General features: G+C 43.3%; 1 protein-coding gene across 12 annotated transcripts in view; it reads right to left on the minus strand.

Moving 5' to 3' along the window:
• DOCK9 (dedicator of cytokinesis 9) overlaps positions 1-20,660 on the minus strand; it is a 290,859-nt gene that overhangs the window by 63,011 nt on the left and 207,188 nt on the right. For all 12 annotated transcript variants that reach the window (XR_006962383.1, XM_047081304.1, XM_047081324.1 and 9 more), the window contains exons 27-33: positions 20,486-20,557; positions 11,550-11,696; positions 11,053-11,136; positions 10,275-10,386; positions 6,973-7,151; positions 6,616-6,729; positions 4,605-4,725 (exon numbers count right to left, since the gene is read on the minus strand). Coding sequence is in view for 11 of the 12 variants with exons in the window: in XM_047081304.1 (XP_046937260.1) it covers positions 4,605-4,725; positions 6,616-6,729; positions 6,973-7,151; positions 10,275-10,386; positions 11,053-11,136; positions 11,550-11,696; positions 20,486-20,557 (829 nt within the window). In the remaining variant the exon portion in view is untranslated. The remainder of the gene's footprint in view (positions 1-4,604; positions 4,726-6,615; positions 6,730-6,972; positions 7,152-10,274; positions 10,387-11,052; positions 11,137-11,549; positions 11,697-20,485; positions 20,558-20,660) is intronic.

The following is a 20,660-nucleotide window of genomic DNA, read 5'->3' on the forward strand; positions in this document are numbered from 1 at the left end:
AAACTGAGAATGGTTGGGAATCTCTGCAACAGTTACGAGCAGAAATGAAATTTAACTTAGAAGTAAAATTTGTGACATCCGTGAAAAAATAGCATTTGAAGGCAGAAATCAGCCCCTACACCTCATTACTATGGAATTTTTAAAAGTAATGGATGGACTTCCTGCTTAGATAAGACTTAAGTACCTCACTCACATAATTTAAAACGACTGTCAAACTTCCACATTCGTGCTGAACCCAAATGGCCTGGCTGGTTGTGCACACTGCATGAGCGAGCACAGCCTCCCACACCCAGGCTGAAGATGCCATTCCCTAATGCTAGGAACAGGCCGGGGTTTTCAGATTTCCAGATGCAAATGAGCTGCTGGAATGAGCTGCTTCTAAATTAATCCCACCCTTCACCTGACACTACGGCCATCCCTGAAACTGACTCAGCATATTAAAATTAAGAAAAGAGCCAGGGGAATTGGAACATGCAAGTGATGGCTGGAATATGTAAACCATTGGCCCCCCGCTGCCCCATCCCAGGGCAGAAGCTGTGTGATTGACTGTCATGGGGAAAAGGCAAAAATCTATGAAAAATCTAGAGCCTTTTTCTATACTTAGAGATAAAACACACATTATGACTGAATTTTAATTATAGTCCTCCTAATATAACCAGGCTTCATATTTAATGTAGAACATAATGATCATGAGAAAGAGGTCCTCAGTAAAGCAAAATTAGACTCTAAATTCCCAGAGTTTTAGGATCAGTTCCAGAAACGGAGTCCTAATCTAAGGCAAACAGATGGAAATGCAATAAATCAAAATCAGCATGCTTAGTAGAACTATGTTCCCATTGTGTGTGTGTGTGTGTGTGTGTGTGTGTGTGTGCATGTGTGTGTAATATCTCAGTCCAGTGCTTAACCTTTAAAAATCTTAAACAACATGTAAGTGAAATGGAAAGAAGTTTAATTCACCTCTGTCTTCTTTGTACAGACAGCCCAGTGCAAAACACTGAGTAGATGGAAAAAGAAACCCTGAGTCTAAGAGGCGTGTCTTTTATTTTATTTTTAAAATTTTAATTTTTTTAGAGAGTGTGCAAGTGGGGGAGGGGCAAAGGGAGAGACAGAATCTCAAGCAGACTCCACGCCCAGTGCAGAATCTGACAAGGGACTTGATCGCACAACCATGAGATCATGACCTGAGCCAAAATCAGGTCAGATGCTCAACTGACTGAGCCACCCAGGCACCCAGAGAATGTGTACCTTTTAAAGCAAATGTAATCTCAGAGCAGTTTTCATCCAGGCAATGAATCCGTTCTAGAAATCTTCATGCACCACATTCCAAAGGCATTTAAAAACAACTGCGGAAGGTGCTTTCTCAAGGATTTCTACTAAATAGAGATGTAAGGAGAAAGTCTGCTCTCAAAGGATAGGTACTAGGACTAAAGTTAACTGGAAACTCCTTTAAGAATAAAAGAAGAGTTGCTCAAGCTACCAGAAAACAATTAGCAAACTCAGTTCAAAGGTGGGGGCTTTTCTGGAAGGCATTCCTATAAGGAAGAAAGATTTAAGTATTTAAAGATGGGGGGGGGCGCCTGGGTGGCGCAGTCGGTTAAGCGTCCGACTTCAGCCAGGTCACGATCTCACGGTCCGTGAGTTCGAGCCCCGCGTCGGGCTCTGGGCTGATGGCTCAGAGCCTGGAGCCTGTTTCCGATTCTGTGTCTCCCTCTCTCTCTGCCCCTCCCCCGTTCATGCTCTGTCTCTCTCTGTCCCAAAAATAAAAAAATAAAAAAAATAAAATAAAGATGGGGGTAATAGACATTAAGCTTGAGTATAAGTAAGTCTGTTATGGTGAATTGCTATGAAAAGTGGATTCAGATCTTTAAATTTAAGAAAGAGAAAGGGATTAAATTAGTCTCAAATACTTTTCACAACTTCATCATGAACACAGAGCAACTGAAGGTCATTAATGCCATTTGAGTCTTGCTAATGATACCCAATGGCTCATTTTTACATTCTCAAGGCATCCCACACCCTAACAAGGTGAATGCGGAATTGGAGAATAAATGCAGAGTCAAAGCATCACTTCATTCGAGTTTGGTAATTTCCATAAAGTCTTGAATCCTACAGAGTACTGGTCAAGGAGGTAAGATTTCAACACATTCCTGGGCCGCGAGAGTCCTGAAACTGGCTACTGAGAGTATATCCCAAAGCGTGCATGACACTGAAGAAATGTGTTTGTTATAATGCAGGCAGATGACAACACCAAGTGTCACCATGCTGAGCACTGTGCACATCTATGAGCTTCCCACCCCTCACCGCGACTCTGTTGATGTGGACACCGATGGTGAAGAGGAGAGACACAGTGCCCAGGGCAATTAGTAAATGACAGAGTATGGATTCAAAACCGCCTCTGTGTGACTTTAAAGCCAGTGCTATGAACTCTTGCAGACCAAATCTTCCCAGGAAAGACCCTTTCCCGCTCCTGAAGCAGTGGCTGGGTGTGTGGGCAGAACAGGGCGAAGAAGACAGAGTGAAGGCCCCAGGAGAGAGGCAAGTGCAAACATCACATGCCAGTCTCTATTCTGAGCATTCTGCATGAATTAACTCATTTAATCTTTATGACACCTAATGAGACAACTATAACTATGAAAAATTATAGGGCACCTGCGTGGCTCAGTCGGTTAAATGCCTGACGTCAGCTCAGGTCATGATCTTACAGTTTGTGAGTTCGAGCCCCACGTTGGACTCTGTACTGACAGCTCAGAGCCTGGAGCCTGCTTCAGATTCTGTGTCTCCCTCTCTCTCTCTGCCCCTCCCCTGCTCGCTCTCTGTGTCTCTCCCTCAAAAATAAAATAAACATCAAAAAAATTAAAAATACATAAGCATAAATAAGATTAAGGGTTGGGTACTGTAGGATAAATCTGGGCATGGTGTGGGGTTTCTGACTTTATGTTCTGCTCAGTTTCATCATCTACATGAAACAGCATCTTCACATCAAACACAAGGGCGCCTGGGTGGCTCAGTCAGTTGAATGACTCTTGATTTCAGCTCAGGTCATGATCTCGAGGTTCATGGGATTGAGCCCCGAGTCGGGCTCTGCGCTGACAGCACCGGGCCTGCTCGGATTCTCTCTCTCTCTCTCTCTCTCTCTCTGCCCCTCCCCTTCTCTCTCTCTCTCAAAATAAATTTTTTTTTTTTAAAAAAGATCAACACAAAAGGTAAAGACATAAATTTAGAATGAACTACACTCCTGAAAATTAATTTGCTGAGAGGACTGCCCTTTATTCTGTCCTGTGAGTTAATTCCATTCCTGGGTGTTCCCAGCACTGGTCACGGCAGGATGCTTTATTGATTCAAAGCGTAGTGAAAGAGAGAAATGAAGACGGAATAAAGTGATTATCCATGACAATGGTACGAAGACACATCTATGTTTCGTAACATTATCTTTAGGAAGGGGCTGGTGCAGGTGCTCAGTTAGTCAGAGTTTTAATAAGTACATTTCTCAGGGACAAAACAGAAGAACATAAGGGAGGAGAAACAAAAATAATATAAAAACAGGGAGGGGGACAAAACATAAGAGACTCATATATATGGAGAACAAACTGAGGATTACTGGAGGGGTTGGGGGAGGGGGGATGGGCTGAATGGGTAAGGGGCACTAAGGAATCTACTCCTGAAATCACTGTTGCACTATATGCTAATTTGGATGTAAATTATAAAAAAATAAAATAAAATAAAAAAACTATATATAAAAAAGAAAACAACGTATACAGTGAATAAATAAAAAAAATAAGTACATTTCTCAGGTATTTTCTTACACAGAACTACTCAGTTTGAATCTCGATCTATCCCAGCTGCTTTCTTCTCCATGGGAATGGCTCTTACAATATGTCAGAGAGAAAATAATCTTCTAGGAACGATTTTAGAAAACTGATTTTAGAACTGCATTCTCACCAGAGACCACTATCTCCTCAGTAATTATTCTATCATAGTTCATCAAAATCACTATCACCACAAATAAATCCTACCCACAGCACCACCACCCCCCCACATCTGCAAAGATCCTCCTTTTCTAGAAACATAATCCAATTTGAAAGCTTTAAGTTTTTGTTTTTTGGGGTTTTTTTTGAGACAGAGACAGTGGGAGTTGGGGTGAGGGGCGGGGGTGGGGTGGGCAGCAGAGAGAAAGAGAAAGAGAAAATCCCAAGCAGGCTCCAGTGCTGCCAGAACAGAGCCCCATACGGGGCTTGAACCCACAAAACCAGGACATCATGACCTGAGCCAAAAACCAAGAGTCGGATCCTTAACTGACTGAGCCACCCAGGTGCCCCTGAAAGTTTTGAATGGTAACTTAAGCATTAACAAAAACAAAAAGCAAACAGCACAGATATGTGATTAAGTATACTGAATTTGCAGTGCAGGAGAATTTGGAGGGTCTGTATTTCAGTGTAGAGTTGAGGGGTTTCATTCATTAAATATTAAAACCAGAAGAAGAACATTCAAGGGAGAAACTCAGACTTTAAGGTTCTAATTTGAAAGTCGGAGTGGCTCCCACACTGCAGGATGAAGGCGCTTTCAGAATGAGACCAGGGAGAAGCAAACAGAGCATGAAACGTTACCGATGCCAGAGATGGCGCCGAACAGGTCCTTGTGCAGGCTGTTGTCCAGAGCGATCCCAGGCTTCTGCGGAGTCACCAGCGGGTTCGCAGCTGGCAGCGGAAGCGATTCCTCCTTCACAGTCTGCCCAAGGGGAGAGGGAAAAGAAATAGTTGAAGACGACGTTAGAAGAGTCGTTGGCTGCTCTTGGAAGTGTGAAGGCACATGTCAGCAGGGGACACGTGGCCGAGACGGACACGCTGCGTGGGAGAAGCAGGTGCACCGCGTGGAGCGGAGGGAGGAGGTTGGCAGAGGCAGCAGACCAGGCACGAAACTGGGGACAGCGCAGCCTCGGCCCATAAAGTCACTATTTGTTTCCCCAAAATGTCTAGCACGTTCCCTTTCCAGACCTCCGATGCCCAACATTTCTTTAGATTGTTGTGGAATGTTACTTCCTCAGGGAAAAAAGCCTCACATGCCCCTTCTAACTGGAACATGGGAAATCCTCCCAAATGAGCAGCACTGGAAAGCTCTGCAAGCTTGCAGCTTCGTGTGAACTCCCAGTCAGTGGACGAATTATGTTAATTTTGAAGTCATGTGATAAAAGGGATTTTACTGATTTTCTCAGGATTGAAGCAGTACAGAGAGATAGCATTATACCCTGAATGACTTATCCAGATCAGAAAAGCAGACAGGTTCAGAGGATGCACGTGTGAATACAATGTTGTACATACAGCATGAGATTAGTGCGGGGCATCTTATTTAAGGACAGTGCCCTTTGGAACTACAGAACCCATTCTACACATACGGGGTATCTCAGCATGCCTTGATTTAGGAGATGTGTCCAGAAGAGGACAGACAGTATAAAAAATGGGACGGTGCAGCACTGGGGGGGGGAAAGGGACAGAAACACACACGACAATTCCCCCAGGGTATGCCATAATCACAAAGCGGCAAGACTAACACCTGAGCCAGTTCACGGGTCCAGGATAAAAGCGAAAAGAAGATCGCTGCACTGGTAGTATGTATGCAAATGAATGGTAGACAGTCCCCAACCCAAACATTTTGAGATCATCTCTGGGATCATCCTTCAATCAACTTAATTTCCAATATATCTTCCAATGACTGCATGAGGATAATATAAATTCAGATGCCTGTTCTTGGAGGTGGGGCCTTGTATCACTCAGGTTGGCCTCCCTGACATCTAGTCTGACTTTCTAATTTTACAGACACTGAGAAACTCTAGCCCCAAGACGTAGCTTTTCCACGACTTGTTAGCATGTTACTATCAGAATTAGGGTTACTAGCACTGAGCTCTCATAGTACACAGGTTAGAACTATGCTTTTTTCTTTTAACCTCCTCTCCCCATAAATTTTTGTTGAATACACAGTGCAGTGAAGGTCCTTATATCTTACAAGATATGGTCCAGCAGGAAAGCATGGTTTGAATAATGATTTTCAACCTAACAGTTGAAGGTTAATAGACTGGCTCCATCTTAGCCAGAAATGCAGTTAAACAAGAGTACTATGGACTATTATGGTTTGGGTGGAGGAAAAAAAAAAAAAAGAATGGATGTGTCCCCTGCAAATTCATACCCGCACAGAATCTCGGAATGTGACCTTATTTGTAGATGTGATGAAGATGGAAGGTAAAATGAAGTCATCCTGGATTAGGAGGCCTACATCCAATTACTGTGTTCTTATGAGAAAAGAAGAGGACATCAGAGACCCAGATACACGCCAGGGGGGAGGCCCTGTGAAGGCGGAGGCCGAGACTGTAACAATATGGCCACAAGCCAAAGAACGCAAGGATTTGGGGCAACCACCGGAAGCTGTGAGAGAGGCATGGAACAGACGTTTCACACGGAGCCTCCAGAAGGGACCAATCCTGTGGATACCTTGATTTCGGACTTCTGGCCTCCTGACTGTGAAAGAATGAAATTCTGTTGTTTTTGGCCACCCAGTTCGTGTGACTTGGTTAGGGCAGCCACAGGGACGAATGCAGACTGTACCTAGATGTATGTGCTTACGTACACTGCCGGGGTTCACGGGGAAGGGTGACACATCCCTCACGTTGATCCGCTGCACGTTCTCGATTAGCAGACCAAACAGAGGCAGGTAGAGAGTGGCTATCCTTGCTTGATGGCTCTGAAACAAAGGCACACAGTGCAAGTTTACCCCAAGGCTCTGAGAATTTCACGATGGACCAAGCTGGCACTGGCCACCTCCTGTATTCGGATCCTTGCTATGAAGACTATTAGATTTTACTGTGTAAACAGCGAAGGGTCTTAGTGAGGTTACCGCTAATTTTCTAATTGGTTACTTTCTCTGTAATACTTAAAATGAAGGACATTTACCAATCCATATTTCCTTCCACTGGGGTCCACTCACCCTCGAAGCATATCTGTCATCAAAAGAATGCTTTATCAGCAGGTTCTTGAGCACGCTGATGGCAATCAGTCGGACCTCCCTAAACTCTTGGAGGGCGGTCCCCACCTCCCTCAGCAACAGCCCCACCAAGAAGTGGTTTCTACAGAACTCGTCTGTTAATGAGTAGTCAAGCTGGAGATCTGAAATGAGGGACAGAAACTGCTTTAGTTCCAGAGGCTATAATGCACTTTGAATAAAACAAGCCAAACCCACCCTCTGCATTTAGCCCACCCTGTGTGTCAACAGATGATTAAACTTAACTTCACTCGGGAAAAGGTGGATTATCTAAAATACTGCTCTAATTCCTGGGGCTCCTGGGTGGCTCAGGTCATGATCTCACAGTTTGTGAGATCGAGCCCCGGTCGGTCTCTGTGCTGACAGCTCAGAGCCAGGAGACTGTTTCGTATTCTCTATCTCCCTCTCTCTCTGTCCCTCCCCTACTTGCCCTCTGTCTCTCCCTCCCTCTCAAAGATAAATTAACTTTAAAAAAAACATACTGCTCTAGTTATCACATCAAACTCTTAAACAAAATTTAAATACAGATAATTGTACTGGACTTTGATTTTAGAAGATGTTACATCTTGCATAAATATTAAGTTAGTGAATAGTTGTAGTACTAATTTTTGGAATACACAACATGTTATACTACAAATGAAATTTGGTTATGAATGTGAAATAGAAAATAAAGTGATTGTCTAACTGACATTATGGAGAAGTAATTTGTACCTAACAAACATGTCACTAAAGAAAGAATAAATACACATAGTCTATTAAAATATTTGTTCTTTACTACTTGAGTTCATCAATCCATTTTCTGGTCATTAAAGCCTATATGCTCTCATTAAAACCCAATGTGTTTAAAAAGAACATGTTAGCATATAACCTATTTATTCTGCTATCACTGAATGAAGAACTTCCTTAACATAGAATTTTTAAAAATTTACTCAGTACTTCTATACCTCTATAAGTAAGTTTAAAAAACTAATATAAACTAAAACTGAAATACACAAAGCACCAAGCTAAACTAGTAAGTCATCAGCAAGGTAAGTGATAAAACTGGTATCTCTTATGGAGAACAAATAGAAGGAAATGTGAAATCTACTGAAGGAGGGTAAATAAAAGCAACTCAGGGGCACCTGGGGGCTTAGTCGGTTGGGTAGCCAACTTCGGCTCAGGTCATGATCTCACAGTCCGTGAGTTCGAGCCCTGCATCAGGCTCTGTGCTGACAGCTCAGAGCCTGGAGCCTGCTTCAGATTCTGTGTCTCCCTCTCTTTCTGCCCCTCCCCTGCTCACTCTGTCTCTCTCTCTTAAAAATAAACATTAAAATAAAAAAAAATTAAAAAGGCGACTACACATCACTCTCAAGTTGAAATACACCTTTCAGTAAGCTGTAGCTAGAATCTCAATTCTTATATTGAATCCATTATTAGAGGAAAATCTATAGACCCCTTCTTTGACTTTTATTCCATATTAGTTACTTCTAAACCTATCCAAAATACCGACCCAAGTCCTATGCAGAAGGCCAGGGAAAAAGTATCCATCTTTCCAGAATAATCATGTCCACTATTTACGACTGTTTTAAGCTCTGTTTACTCAAATGACAGTTCATAGCTTGAATTCACATAAAACCCTTAGGAGAAAGCTGTGGGTTTAACTGCATATGTGTGCGTGCATGTGTACAGAGAAGGGGGAAACAGGTGAGAAGGGAAAGGAAGGAGAATGCTCAAAACATGGACTCCTATCAGTGTCATAAGGTATATTATCTATAGGTGACCCACATCCAGCTGCCAGGGTAGCCCCTCTTGGTCCCAAATACTCTGACAATCTACTAAGAGCTTGTCTGAGTCTGCTGGGCACCTGACCCTTGACCCAGGATGCTCACCCCCGCCTCACCCAGCTTTTTGCCAATTATCACCCCAAAGTCACCTTTCGCAGTGAGGCTTTTCCTGGCCACCCTCTCTCAGATGCCCCCCTGCCCATTTCATACCCCTGCCCCTTGCTTTAGTTTTCTCTCCTTAGCGCTCATCACTAACATGCCACATATTTCACTTCGGTAAAACAGCCAGGCATTTTCATCCCCCTAGTCCATGACTGCATCCCAAAGTCATGGGTACCCTAGCCACCCTTGGTGCCAGCTAAATATTTGTTGAATGCATGAATGCCCACACCAGGGCCCCGATCCCCCTGCTTGCTCCTTAAAAGGCAGTCCAAGTCTGTCTTGGGGAAAGACATTTATGTGTCCGAATGAATGCTTTTGTGTGTTTCTGAGTTCCCGAGGCTGTTGATTTAGGTGTCATTAATAGTTTGGGGACATCCTTCTGCTTTTTCTCCCTTTTAGCATAAGTCATCCCCAGCACACACAAGACACTAAACTCAGTAATACCACTTGACAGACTTGACAGACTATTTTCGTTTGGCTTAGTGAAGACAAAGAAATCTCGATGAGTTTCCTCTCTTCGAACTTTAAGATACACGACAGTTAAAGACTCAACATGCAAACGTAAAACGCATGTGAAAAGCCATGTGGCTCCTGATTCAGGTCCCTGCCACCACTACGGACAAGGACTATGAAAATGGCGGAACAGGACATTTCTGGAGTAAAGCAGGGCTTTTTGTTTGTATGACTTCTTAAAGGGGTATCCTAGAGGACCTAGGGACCCCAGGAGCAAAAACCCAGATGCCCACCCCGGGGGTGTTACAGCAATATCTTAGCCGCTCTGAGAGTAAATTCACTGGTTTATCGTGAATTTGAGAACTAATCCAAATAGCATATGGGAACCGCCGAAATGGAGAGCATACGTAAGCATCTCGGCAATGACTTGCATTCTCTTTCTTTTGAAGGAGGAAAATGCAAGAAAGCAAGCGGTCACACCCACACCTACCTACAGGAGTGTCATTTGACTCCACAGTTGGTGAAAGAAAAGCTAATTCATAAGAAAAAAGGAAAAGTGAAACAAATCAAAAAATAAACTACAGTTAAGTAAAATGGATTTTTATTTAAGCAAAGGAATTTTTCAGCGAAATAGGGCCTCACCGACATGACCTGCAGTCTAGTAAGTTTGCTGGCGAGTAAGTTCCCACACAACACTTTACCAATAGTTTTTTTTTTTTATGGAAATTTAACAAGAAAAAAATGAACTCATCAATAAAAAAAAAATTAGAAAATTCCAAGGTCACATTTGAGTCCATTCTCTTTTCTTATTAAAAATGGATGGCTCTTCTTGTGAAAAGACTCAGATTAATGTATGTAGAGATAGATTACCTTGGTATCTTTGGATCCTGCCTTTTCCGAATGGCATGGGGAGATTCAAAGGTATATAGTGTTCGTGATTGCACACCACACGGAGAAATTCAAACTTGTATTCAAAGAGAGTCTGCAGGAAACAATGGTCAAAGATAAATACCTCACCGAATACACAGCACCCTAAAAACCTGTTAGAAATCATACACCCAGTCTTTAGCTTCATGACCCTCTTAAAACCGCATGTTCTATGCTATGTTACAGATTTTAGAACGGCTGTAGGGATTTGTTTGAAAACTGGGAATGTATTTCATTAAACAATGTCCTCCACTGACTCTTAGGACATTTATTCTTTATGCTTCTCCTACTTCAAAAAAGGATTTCAGGCAGCTTATAATTATAGACACAGACTTAACACCATTAAAAAATGAGTAAGGCAGAGCTTTAAAATAGACACACTAGGGAAGAGACAGATAATTCTAGACAAAGTCTATGTGCTTACTTCCATTACTTTGTTAAGTAAACTATGATTTCCAACCCTTACACTTTTAATTTTACAGTGGAGAAGTCATCTTGGATATTTATGAGAAAATCAAGACGTATATGTATTTTATATTCAGAATTACTGTATTCCTAATACCCCACACATTAATACCCGTACTAGTTAGTACTAGATAGTAACTCCAAAAGAGGGGACAATAGTGCCTCTGGCGGGACTGAAAGAAAATTGTCATGTGAGCCCAGAGAAACAGGTGGGTTTCTGGATGTCTGTAAGAGCAGCCTGTAACACACAAGCTACCTTCGGGTCTCCAGGAGCAAAGCAGCTGATGTAGTTGTTGATCTGTTTAAAGACGAAGCCCCTGTCCATGAAGGTGAAACATCTCTGTGGAGAAAACATCCCAGAAAGGTAAGTATTTAGGCACCAACTTTTTTTTTTTTTTTAAGTTGGGTTGAGGGGCGCCTGGGTAGCTCAGTGGGTTGAGTATCTGAATCTTGATTTCAGCTCAGGTCATGAGATCGGAGCCCCAAGCTGGGCTCTGTGCTGAGCATGGAGCCTGCTTAGGATTCTCTCTCTCTCCCTCTCTCTCTGCCCCTCCCCTGCTTGCTCTCTGTTACTCTCTCTAAAAAAAAAAAAAAAAAAAAAAAAAGTTGGGTTCAAATCAGCATTTACTGTTAATAAGTTTATCCTTTAGCATAAAAACATACCATTGACATCTACTGAGCACCTACCATATATTGGTCACTGCTAGAATGAACATTTTAGCCACTTGACGCCCTGTGCCCTTCTGCCCTCACCTTGATGAACACAGCAAGACTGTGGTTTGCATGTTTAGATGCCTCTGGGTTATCTCGAAACTTCTGAGTGATGTGTGGCGTCAGCATATTCACAACAGTTTCCACAGCATGGTGATAAGATGCAGGGAACCTCTGGTTTCGCAATAACTAAAAAGAATTTAGAGCAAACACTAATTATTTCTAAAGTTGCAACCCTCTGGGGAAAAAAAAATCTCATTCCTGAGTCCATTTTAAAAAACCCAGAGCTCAAATCTTCTTTATCTAAAATTAGATAAGAGAAATTATTCTTTCTTCTCTCAAAATACTGTATACAGGTATTCTAATACTTCATAAAGCGCTGTGGATTAGACTGGAGATCCTAAACTTTGGGGTGATGAAGATCCCCTTGGAGGTACTTCTAAAAATGTGGAGATGTGCCTCTACTCCCAGAAATTCTCATCAGAGCTGCGTTTTTACTGAGCACTTTTGGTGGCTCGAATACCTATACCTCTCAGAGATCTCTTTAGAAAGTAATGGCTCAGGTTTAAGCTTCAAGTATTCAAACTGAAAATAAACAGATCAGAGACTGTATGTCACCAGCTGACTCTGCTTAGAAACAGTCCTTTTCAGGGGCACCTGGGTGGCTCAGTCTGTTAAGCATCTGACCCTTGATTTCTGCTCAGGTCATGATCTCATGATTCGAGAGATCGAGCTCCAAGTCAGGCTCTGTACTGACAGTGAGGAGCCTGCTTGAGATTCTCTCTCTCCCTCTCTCTCTGCCCTTCCCCTGCTTGTGTGCACACTCATGAATTCTCTCTCACTCTCTCAAAATAATAAATAAATATTGAAAAAGAAAAAGAAACAGTCCTCTTCAAATTAACTTTACATAACAGTTCTTCCCCATCAGGAATGCTTACCTACAAAATTATACTCAGATCTCAGCAACTACCTATCACGGACTGTGTACCTTCTACCCATCAGGCATCACGCTAGTACATATTTTTATGTGCTTTTTCATTCAATTCTTGTAAGTTTTAACCCTCATTTTACAGATGGTTAGAGAAGCCAGGTAAATGAGTCTTTAGTCACACAACTAACAAGTAACAAAGATTCAAACCCAGATCTACCATGAGTCCAAGGCCTGTGTTCTTTCTGCTCTTTGATGCTTTGGTTCCCCACCCACGTGCCCAATAAATGGAACAATTTACTAAGAGCCTGAAATGTGAAGGGACTGAATTAGATGTTCCATGACATTTATCCACTCATGCGTGCGATTCTAAAAGTCACAACTGGGGTGTATTTTCATCCCCATTTTACAAATGAGAAAACTAAAGCTTAGAGAGACTCAGTAAGTACTACCTGAACTCCAGTATCCCTCCTTTCCTTCTCCCTCTTAATGGAGGAACCCCTCCAGCATGCTGCTGCCCAGCTAGCGACTACATTTCCCAGCCTAACTTGAGGCCAGAGAAGGGCCATGTGACTGAGTTCTGGCCAATGGGCTGTAAGATAAAGACTGTGTGCTTTCTCAGCCATGTCCATAAAAGGGGTTGCTTGCCTTCCAAGTCTTCTTTACCACTGTCTGGAATGAGGGCCAGCGCTTCAACCATGCAGATGAGGTTAACACCTGGGCTGGATAATTGGACAGGAGCTTGAGTCCCTGAACGACCTTGGGGGGACAATCTCCCCCACTCTCAGAGCTGCCTACTGGCTAATAAATTTCCAAAAGAGAAAAATGAAACTTTTGTCTTACTTAAGCCATTATTTTGTGGTTTTCTGCAGCAGCCAAACCAAAGAAACAGTATTTTCTAAAACTAGAAATCTAGGTATTTCTGACATGAAAGCATGCATTATTTTATGCATTAAATCCCAGAATCTATTGTGAATTTTGAAATATCAATAGCTTTATAATAATCTTAATTCTCAAACCAATAATAAGACAATCTTTGTAAACTTCTTTAAACTCAAGAATCCAGTGAGGGAAGGATCAAGTAATAATAGTAAGTATTTAAAGTTTACTTTCCTTCCAAAACAGAACAGTAAAATTAGAAATTCCAAAGGGATTTTGTTCCATATGTACAGCCAATAACTCTATATCCTGAGGTGTCAGCCTCAGTAAATGATCAGCTTCCTGGACTCCAAGCTAGGCCAACTCGAGCCACCAGGCCTGACTGCCTGACACCCAAGCTGCCTACTCCTGAAAAAAGGTCTCTCAAGAGATCGCTGAGGCCTTCATAACGGGTCTCAGTCAATGGCTGCTTAAACCATTAAAAGTGGACAGGGAACTCAATAATGTATGGGCACCTCTTAACCTATTAGTCACTGTTATCAAAACTCAGAATGGGACAACCAGACACTGAATGCCCCCCGATATGATGCAGTAGCACCAATTATGAAGTATCCTTGCTAAAGAGCAAATCGAACTTAAATTGAATTGAGCCTCAACATCACTACAAGTTTACAGGAACCACAGGGGACAAAGGCCCATGTCACATAACACTGCGAGGTTATAGTGTGGGAAATTCTGCAGGACAAATGGCCCACTTTCTTCAACAAAAACACTGCATTAAAAAGCAAACAAATGACAAGGAACAGTTTGAAAATCCAGGAGACTTCAGAGACATATCAACCACATGCAATGTGCAGACTATGTTTAGATCCTGACTCAGACCAGCCAACTGTAAAATGACATTTCAGAGACACCTGGGGAAAAGTGAATACAGACAGGGTGTCAGATGATAATGAAGAAATGTCGCTAACTTTGTTGAGTGTCATAATGGTACACTGCTTACATCTTTTTTGAAGGCTTCATCAGTTAGAGATAACACATTCAAGTTTTTACAGATGAAATGATAAAATAGGGGCAACTGGGTGGCTCAGTTGGTCTGACTCTTGATTTCGGTTCAGGTCATGATCTCATGGTTCGTGGGATCGAGCCCCAGGTGGGGCTGCTCGCTGACAGCCTGGAGCCTGCTTGGGGTTTTCTCTCTCTCTCTCTCTCTCTCTCTCTCTCTCTCTCTCTCTCTCCTCTCCGTGTCCCTTCCCTGCTCATTCTCTCTCAAAAATAAATAAATAATCTTAAAAAAATAAATGATAAAATATTTGGTAATTGCTTTTAAAATACTCTAAAAAAAGTGTGGAAGTGGATATATAACTGTTGAAGGGGAGTGACAGCTTCAGAAATGAGATTCAGCAAACTATTCCCTTCCCTTTTTATGTTTACTTAAAAATTTCTACAATAAGAGGTTTTTATGAAAAAGAAAGAAAATGTGGTGATGAATGGTGGATGATTAACATACCAACCAACCAACAATGCTGCTCGGTGATAAGAGGTCAACTCAGTGCCTCTGCAGACTGAAATGGAGCTCTCCTTGCAGTGACAAACAGCTATTGTCAAGAGTCCTAATTTGCCAACAAAACAGTGAGGAAAGACACATCAACAGGTGATAAAGACCAAAGCAATTAGATGTTTTTACAGAGATTACTCTACACTGAAATGGAAGAAAATGATCTAGGATAATGGGCTGCTGTCCAGGGTGGTGGGTATTCAAGCGCCAGCTCGGACGAGAGGACGCTGAGACACTAAGAGACTTCTAGACCAAACAAAACCCCAACTCCTGACCTCGTCCTGCTGTGGGATCTCCTCTCAGCGCTGCTGCAGCGTCCCCAGCGGCCCAGCCACCCCCCATCTGCTCCTCTGACACCTGCTGCCAGTGTGGGGTCTGCCTGCCCAGGAGCTGTCCACACCAGATCAGCCTCCTCCGGCAGACATGCTGTGTCCTGTGCCCCCCAACCCTGCTGTGGGCCCGACACCTCTGTGCCATCCTGTTGGCTGCTCAGCTCCTGCCACCCGGCCCCCAGCCTGAGTGGGATCTTCTTGATGAGCCACATTCGGCCGTGCTGCGAAGGACCCTGTGAGCCCCACCGCTAGCAGCCACATCTGCAGACACCAGCGACGGGATCCACCGCGTCCCACATGTCCTGTCTGGGCTCCAACAGTGGCTGCCGCCCAAATCACTGCTTCATGTACAAGGGGGTCACACCGGTATTCAAATGTTTGGTTCTCTTCTCCTTACTGTGTTCGTCTACTTCTTAGGGGTTAGAGAACTCTTTTCTACAGGCTACATTATGGCTCAATGAGATGTACTAAAAAAGACTATTAGCTAATAAACTTCGTTTTCCTGGCCTTACCTGGGCATCAGCTCTTTCTCCTGCCTCATGCTCATTCTCTTCTCCCTAAATGTGGCATCCTTATAGGCCCAGGAGAAGCCTCTATCTCTACAGTGATCTAGCATCTTGGAGCTCACACATACACCTTCTTCCCTGTGCTCTAACAGTTCCCGGCTGAATGTCTTCTTTCTCCCAGGAGTACATCAACTTCAAGGCTGACGATGCACCATCTACACCACCTGCAGACCTCCTCAGTGCTCTGTACACAGCAGACAACTATTCCAAACACGCGCTCATGTACATAAGTATGGATACTGACATTCTGTACATTCTGCCGTCATGTGTTCACAGTGTTTACAAATACAGTTGAGGGGAAGTCCAGGCAGCCCATCTAAAACAGGAACCATCCCATTCTTTGCCTACTTTCCAAGTAAACACTCTTTCCTTGCTCAATTAGGCCAGAAAAAAACTGGCTGAAGGCTAAACACCTAACTAAGGTGATATACTCATCCTATCCTATGCCACATTTTCCAACTTCTTTGAAGTACACCTGTGGAATGCTAGCAATTTGGCTTGATTCAATGTGGGAGGAGAGGAAATTCAAAAAGAGTCTGCTGAAATTATAGCTGCTAAATATAAGTGATAGAAAAGAAATCACCTAAAATGTGTCGAGCACAGAGGCAGAGTGGGGTTCAGAGCTGGGAACTCCTTAGTGGACCTTGATGAGGTCTGTTTTATATTCTCCTTGAAAACTGCTAATTGTCAATTCCAAGCACGTGTCACCTACGGACACTGGCTGGGATAGGGAGGTGGGCACACGGGGCCACCTCCATCTTCAGCAAGAATGCAGCATTAGGGCGCCTGGGTGGCGCAGTCGGTTAAGCGTCCGACTTCAGCCAGGTCACGATCTCGCAGTCTGTGAGTTCGAGCCCTGCGTCGGGCTCTGGGCTGATGGCTCAGAGCCTGGAGCCTGTTTCCGATTCTGTGTCTCCCTCTCTCTCTGCCCCTCCCCCGTTCATGCTCTGTCTCTCTCTGTCCCAAAAATAAATAAACGTTGAAAAAAAAAAAAAAAAAAGAATGCAGCATTAGAAGCAAGCCTACCAGCATCAAATTTATCCCTCTACATAAATATGCACCAGATGGAAGGACCCCGTTAACATCAAGAGTGCACACTGAAGGCTGCAGCTCAACATAGACTATGCCTCCAAATGCTGATTGATGCTAAATATTCTTTGGGTAGGGCACTTTCAGCTCCAGCGAAAGCATTACCTGGCTCTTACATGAATCTGTGGCCCATGTACCCCTACTAGACAAATGCGTGCCTGGTCATGGCATTTTAAGAAAGACTCACCCATGGGGGCAAAAAAAATTAGGGTCAGGATTATAAACACATTGGATTATACTAATAATCATCAGTCTAAAAGTATAAAAACTCTGAGGGAATTTGATTATGATTTTGGAAATCACAAATGGCACAGGCCCGGTGAATATGAACTTGTTCCCTAAATTCAGAACACTGGGATCAGGGACTAGGGCATACAACTCTTAAGATATAAATAAAGATGAACATGAAAATAACTAATTCAAACACATAAAACTCATTACTCCTAAGATACGAAGCAAAATGAATAAAGCCTTCAAAATATGTGAGAAGTCCCTAGATCAATAACGTGTGACTCAGGGAAGGAACAGCATGGATCAGGTGACACAGAAGAAGTCAGAGGAAAAGTGAAATGTTAAACTCTCCAAAGTGGCAAGCAGGTATTTTGAATCTCTTTTTATAGTAAATTATCTTATGGTTAAACTTTCTCCTTTTGGATACCAGTGTTTCTTTTTATGCTGGATAACAAGTTTTAAACAAACTACTTCTAAAAACTCTCTGAATACTGTTTTAGGACCAAGATATAATTAACTTACAGAAAAGGTTGTGCATGGTAGCATTTGAGCAGTCTGTTCTAAAGAGTTCCAAAAACAAACTGTTTCCCAGAGTTGCTGGAAGAATCAGTTTATAAGGCTGGAAACAGCAGAACATCTGGGAGAGGATGATTCTGACTCAAGCACGAGTTCTTGGCTCTGCTCAGCTGTGTGACCCTGGGCAGGGCACCTCACAGGTCTATACTCCACCTCGACCTCTGGGACATATGGGAGGAGCTGGACCAGGAGGCAGCTTTCAGGCGCCTACCATCCCTGAGATTCTATGGTTTAATTTGGCACCTTGAGAAAAAACCACATGCCATTTAATTACTCTATTAATTTTCTATTACAGTTCTTGGGAAGAGATGTTATTGGGTACTTATGCTTCTGTGGGTGTTTTAGAAGTGTACATCACCTCTTTGTCAATCGCTCCTGTAGTCCATTCGGGCACTTTCCCACCTAAACTTTGTGAGGGCACAAACCATGCCACATTTAACTTTGTAACCTGTGAGCCTCCATATAAATAAGGGCTCTCAATGAATAGTTTCTGAACAAATCAGTTCTATTTTTAAATATAATCAAGCCACCAATCTTTCTGAAGTGATTACATTTATTTGAAACCAAAAATAATGAAAAATCTAGTGGGGCCTTGTTATAGACTGAATTGTGTCCCTAAAATTTGTATGTTGGGGTACCTGGGTAGCTCAGTCAGTTAAGCATCCGACTCTTGATTTTGGCTCAGGTCATGAGACAAAGCCCCGTGCCCAATTCTGTGCTGAGCATGGAGCCTGCTTAAGATTGTCTCTCTCTCTCTCTCTCTCTCTCTCTCTCTCTCTGTCTTTCTGCCCTTCCTCCACTCTTTCTCTCTAAAAACAACAACAACAACAAAACTCATATGTTGAAATCCTAACCCACAATCTCTTAGAATTTGACCATATTTGGAGATAGGGTCTTTAAAGAGGTAATTAAGTTACTATAAGGTCATTAAAGTGGGCCTTAACCAACAAGACTGATGTCCTTACAAGAAGAGGAGACGTGCACTTGATGTCAGATTTCCAGCCTCTGGAAGTGTGCAGAAATAAACTTCTATTGTTAAAGCCACCCAGGCTGTGGTACTTGCTACGGAAGCCCAAGCAAACTAAGACAGGCCAACAACCTATCCTGCATATGACAACATTTTTAACAGAAAAGTACTATATCCAAATGGCCCACGTGTGTGCATGTGTGTGTATGCACGTGTGTGCATGTATGTGTAAGCGTGTGCACATTCGTGTGTGTACATGCGTGCATATGTGAGTGCACCCACACATGTGTAAGTGCGTGTGTGCATGTGTGCGTGCATGCATGCAAAAGTGCATGTGTGTGCATTCATGAATGTGTATGTGTGTGCATATGTGTGCACATGCATGCATATGTGAGCATGTGCATGCATGTGTGTGCGTGCGTACATACATGCATAAGTGCATGTGTGTGCATTCATGAATGTGTGTATGAGTGCGTGCATGTGTGCATGCACATGTGTGTATATGTGTGCATGTGTGCACACATGTGTGTGCGTGTGCATGCATGCATAATTGCATGGGTGTGCATTCGTGCATGCATGTGTGCGTGTGTGTGTATGCATGCAAAAGTGCATGTGTGTGCATTCATGAATGTGTGTGTGCATGTGTGTGCGTGCACACACACTGAGCTGCATACTGCCAAGCAGACAATCTGCTAGGTTTTTATTTGGCAGGGTATTCTGGCATGATTTAGTTGTGCATTACTCTGTGGAAAGCAGGGCCCACTTCCATCTGGCATTTCCCTGGGCACTAAAACCGGAATTAAAAGGGAAAAATAAAAAGGAAACCACCTGGTCAGGCACTAGTGCCTGCTCCACTAGAGGAAAGTGTGGCTCTCGGTGCTGAGCCGCCAACCTTCTGCCTGACAAAATCCAGCAGCCTTTCCCCAGGCTTTCTCTGAGAGTCCAGATCCCTGGTCCAGGTGGCCTAGAACTTCACCCTCCCTCCCTATGGTTCCCCTCTCCTCCCCTCATTCACTGTGAGAGAAAGCTGGGCACCAGCTCCCTGCCCCAGGGCCTCCTGCTCTCCATGGGGCTCAATGGGCTCAATGCCCTGCTTCTGCATAATTGCGATGCAGAGAGAATTTGGAGTCGTTATGGCAACTCCAAGAGGATGCACATCTCAAAAGGGACTCGGTGACTTGGCCACTGCGTTCGCCTATTAGAATCTTACAAAAATGTATCTACAGTGAGCCTCAGACAGCCAGAAACGGCCGGTCACACCCTGACAGGCATCAGTCCAGAGAGGACACGTAGGGACCCAGAGTGTCACACACACCCAGGCACCTCAGCGAGAAGGGCTGGTTGGGGGAGACTGAGTTATCTCAGAGTCCATTCATTGCTTAGAGGACATGCATCTGACACGCTCAGCTTAGTCCCTGAGAAAGGTCTATAATGTTCAAGACTGGGTAATTACATTTAAAATAAATGTATAAACTATTACTCTCATTTCAACAGACTTGAAGATTTCTGAGCTATTTAAAGGAAAAGACTTTGGACTTTTTAACACATGCTTCAGGAGAGTGAGCTTTGGAGGCAGACTGGTCTCAAAACCTGGCCCCCTCCATTTGCTGGCAGCGTGGCCTTGGGCAAGGAACTCGCTCTGCCCTCAGTATCTTCATCTACAAAATGAAGGGTAGAACTTTATTATAGCCTGATGGCTTTGTCACATGGAATAAACCGCTTTCTCACTTGGAAAGCCGTTAGAACAGTACTGTAACTGGCACACAGAAAGGGCTAATGAACGTTGGCCACAAACCCAATGAAAAGACTCCCTTAAGAGCCGCCACACAAGGCCCGATACAAAAGGACATACCTTAACTTTGCAGTTCTCTATCAAATGCTGAGCCATGGATTTTATCAAAACGTCAAAGAAAAACCATGAATACTGAAAGAAAACAAAAAAGGATGCTGGTAAGAAAAACAACAACTTAGAAGGTAAGATGTTTACCCCCTTAGGCCGACAATGTTACAGACACAAAACAGGTGTA

The sequence above is a fragment of the Lynx rufus genome, unplaced genomic scaffold (genome assembly GCF_022079265.1).
Source record: "Lynx rufus isolate CCGP_SWC_20201006 ecotype Redwood Valley unplaced genomic scaffold, mLynRuf1.p SCAF_1, whole genome shotgun sequence".
In the NCBI taxonomy this organism is placed as follows: Eukaryota; Metazoa; Chordata; class Mammalia; order Carnivora; family Felidae; genus Lynx; species Lynx rufus.